This window comes from Manis pentadactyla, chromosome 4 (genome assembly GCF_030020395.1).
Source record: "Manis pentadactyla isolate mManPen7 chromosome 4, mManPen7.hap1, whole genome shotgun sequence".
NCBI classification, from domain to species: Eukaryota; Metazoa; Chordata; class Mammalia; order Pholidota; family Manidae; genus Manis; species Manis pentadactyla.
In genome coordinates, this window is record NC_080022.1 from 105,353,178 (window position 1) to 105,356,978 (window position 3,801).

General features: G+C 41.1%; 1 protein-coding gene across 1 annotated transcript; it reads left to right on the top strand.

Moving 5' to 3' along the window:
* The first annotated feature begins 2,633 nt into the window (after positions 1-2,633).
* LOC118931726 (pre-mRNA-splicing factor SPF27-like) lies at positions 2,634-3,452 on the top strand. Its single transcript, XM_036924457.2, has one exon. It carries the CDS (start codon positions 2,638-2,640, stop codon positions 3,313-3,315), a length of 678 nt encoding a protein of 225 aa, XP_036780352.2. The 5' UTR covers positions 2,634-2,637; the 3' UTR covers positions 3,316-3,452.
* The last annotated feature ends 349 nt before the right edge of the window (positions 3,453-3,801 follow it).

A 3,801-nucleotide genomic window follows, 5' to 3' on the forward strand; every position in this document is an offset into this window, starting at 1 on the left:
GCACAAATATACAACCCTATAGATATAAAATTCCTTCATCTTAACAGACACTACTCTTGCAGATCCAGACCCTCACAAATGTGCAAACACAAACTCTTATCTATGCATACTTACATACATGTCCCTGTAAAAGACTGAAAAAGAATCACTTAACACATAATTATGGCACATCTTTCAGATGTGAGCCATTATTCAGTTGTCTCAGCACCATTGTCAGCACAAGCTCCTCCTTTCTGCCTTTTGTTCTGGCCCCACCCTACCAAGGTCACGTGAATTTGTAATTGCCTCTGTACACTATAATAGCTTGGCTCCAAACAGTAACGTCCTCTATGTCCCTCACTGGGTTAATAACATCATCCTCTATCCCATCTCCCAGCAACCTCTGAGTTTTACCATCTGATGGCTTTTTCCAGTTCTCACCTTCTTCTCTATTCTGCAGCACTGAATGATTCATAATTCATTTAAGAAAAATTTGTTAAGATCTTACTTTGTGTCATTATGGTTCGAGGCATTAAGAATACCCAAACAAATAAGACCCTGTAGCCCTCTTTCCCTTAGTTTCATCATATTATATCATCTTCATCTTTCAAATGTTCAATTGTTCCTTCTTCCAAAAAGCAAACCCCAAAAAACTAGAAATTGCCTTCACACCCCACAGTTAATCCATCAGCAAGTTGCATCATTTCTACCTTCAAAATACAGATCAGGTTTGCCCACCTCTCACCACCCCCCTGTTACCATCCATGCCCAGCCACCATGACATGACCTCTGGCCCAGACTACCTCAGTGGCCTCCTAGCTGGTTTCTCGCTTCCACACTTGTTCTGCACAGTGCACAGTAGGCAAAGTGATCCTTTAAAAAACAAGTCAAATCATGTCATGCACCTACTCAGAGCCTCCAGTGAATCCCCCACACACCGTAGAACAAACTCCAAAACCTTTATCATGGCCTTCAAGGCCTTCTTGAATGACCCGGCCCTGCTTGCTCCCCTGCGCTCCTCCCGCCTTGCTCTGCTCCAGCCCCACTTCACCCGGCCGGACAGCCGTTCCCCAAAGACACCGAGTTGCTTCTCAACTCATCTTTCTACATCTTGTTTCTATGCCTGCAGTGCTCTTCGTCCAGATCTTCTTATGGCCACCTCTTCTCATGTTTCCACTGAAGCGGTATTTTGTGAGGTGCTCTTCCTTATTCAATCAAAAAGTGCTTCCTATGCTCCCCTCCGACCTCTCTTTACTCCACCAAACCCCATCACGCTCTAGCCCTTACTGTGCTTCATTTTCTCCATGGCACTAATTAAAATGATTTTATTTATGCGTTTATCTATTGCATGTATTCTCTTACATTAGAATATAAGCTCCAAGGAGACAAGGCCTTTGCCTAGACATGGAGAAATGTGTGGTGCATGGTAGGAGCTGCAGTGTGCAGATTCTCTTCCTAAATACCATCCTCAACCACCTTCTGTTCTTTCTATAGTCTCTCGGTAATCTTTATTTCCATGGCTCTGTTTCTCAAAGTGTGATCAGTGCGCACCTGCATCCAAATCCTCTGGGAAACACAGATTCCTGGCCCCAAAACTACATCTTACTGAATCTCTATGTCTACAGGATGGAGCCTGAAACCCACAGGTAAATAAGCTCTCCAGGTAATTCTTGGGCTTGATAAGCTTGAGGACCACTATTCTGTAATTTCAGTACTTACCTTTACTGATTTTCAAATCTGTGTTTCTACTTCTTGTTTCTAAATGATCCCCAAAGCTTGTTGATTCTGTTTCCCCCGCATCTCTCAGATCTGTTGCTTTCTCCACACTATCTCATATGGTTGAAATATCTCAACTTCAGCTGAATCACTACAGTAATTGTTGAGCAAGTAAGTATCTGTCTGCTTTCTAAACCACTCACCTAACCCATGTCACTTCATCTTTCTCAAATCAGTGGTTCTCCATTCCCTCTCTGTTGGGGCTCACTGCCATCATGTTTTAGATGGTGCCTCTCCAACACAGATCAGTTTATACACCAATTTCTCCAGGAAGCTTTTCTGTTTCACCAGAATGTTCTCTTCTCATCTTTGTTGCCCAAAGAACTCTGCCATCTCTTATGGTACTTATTCATTTTACCTTCAGTAGACTTATGTATTTGTTTTATTCCCTGTAATTCATAAATTCCGCTAGTGCAGGAAATGTGATTTATTCATCTGCGTATACTCCAGAGGACCCAGTCTCATAGTTGGTACTCAATAAATGTTTATTGAATGAATGATTGAGCTCATATTTGGTTCAAAAGACACTTTATCATGCTGTGTTTTTCCCTCTTCCAGTAGTTAAAAAAGAAACCCACAAGATATTAATTCAAAAAATTTGGATCATTCATTTCTGCTAGAATAAAAACACTGACATTCAAGTGCTGACACCCATTTGTGACAATGATCAATTTAGGTCTGCTAATAAAATTCAAAAACAAATTATAATCAAGGAACATAAAACCAGTTACTAACTATAACAAAGAGCAAAAGAACCTTTGAGTCCTCAATCATGGACACAAAACAGGATTCTAAATTAATGTAAAGACAAGCAGACCTTTGTGAATATTAGATTTATAGAAGAATTTAAAAAATAAGAATAGGGACAGTTGGAACCTGAGAATGGCGGGCACGGGTTTAGTGGCCGGAGAGGTTGTGGTGGATGCTCTGCGGTACTTTGACCAAGGCTATGAAGCGCCTGGGGTGCGGGAAGCGGCGGCGGCGCTAGTGGAGGAAGAAACTCGAAGATACCGACCTACGAAGAACTACCTGAGCTACCTGACGGCGCCGGATTATTCTGCCTTTGAAACTGACATAATGAGAAATGAATTTGAAAGACTGGCAGCTCGACAACCAATTGAATTGCTCAGTATGAAACGATATGAACTTCCAGCCCCTTCCTCAGGTCAGAAAAACGACATTACTGCATGGCAAGAATGTGTAAACAATTCTATGGCCCAGTTAGAGCATCAAGCAGTTCGAATCGAAAATCTAGAACTAATGTCACAGCATGGATGCAATGCCTGGAAAGTATATAATGAAAATCTAGTTCATATGATTGAACACGCACAGAAAGAGCTCCAGAAGTTAAGGAAACATATTCAAGATTTAAACTGGCAGCGAAAGAACATGCAGCTCACTGCTGGATCAAAATTAAGAGAAATGAAGTCAACTTGGGTATCCCTGGTCAGTAAAAATTATGAGATTGAAAGGACTATTGTGCAATTAGAAAATGAAATCTTTCAAATGAAGCAGCAACATGGAGAGGCAAACAAAGAAAATATCCAGCAAGACTTCTGAAAAGACAAATTAATTTGATGGGTTGAAGGGACGGCAAGTTGGGCTTTCACAGAAGATAGGCATCTGAAGTATGAAGGGCAACAGCATCTTACAGAAATCAATTGTTAAATGTTTAGAGGTCACAGTATGTGGACTATTACATTCTCTTTGTACATTTTACCAAAATGAAAAATTTCAACTTGAAAAAAATAATAATAATAAAAGAATAGGGACAGTTGGCCTTCATAACTCCATCCCTTTCAAGGTAACTTTTCCTTGTTCTCAAGTTTGGAACAAGTTTGCCTTCTCTAAGGCAGATGTAAAGCTTGGATGAACTGTGGGTGGCGGGGACCACCTACCCACAACTGTCCCTGCCTCTGCAGGTCCTTTCTGCCCGGGCTGAGGGAGACCTGTCCATCAGAGCAAGGAACGCAGGATGGATTATTTTTCCTAAAAAAATGATGCTGTAAATAAGACTAAATATATAAAAATAAGTTTCTAATGGTC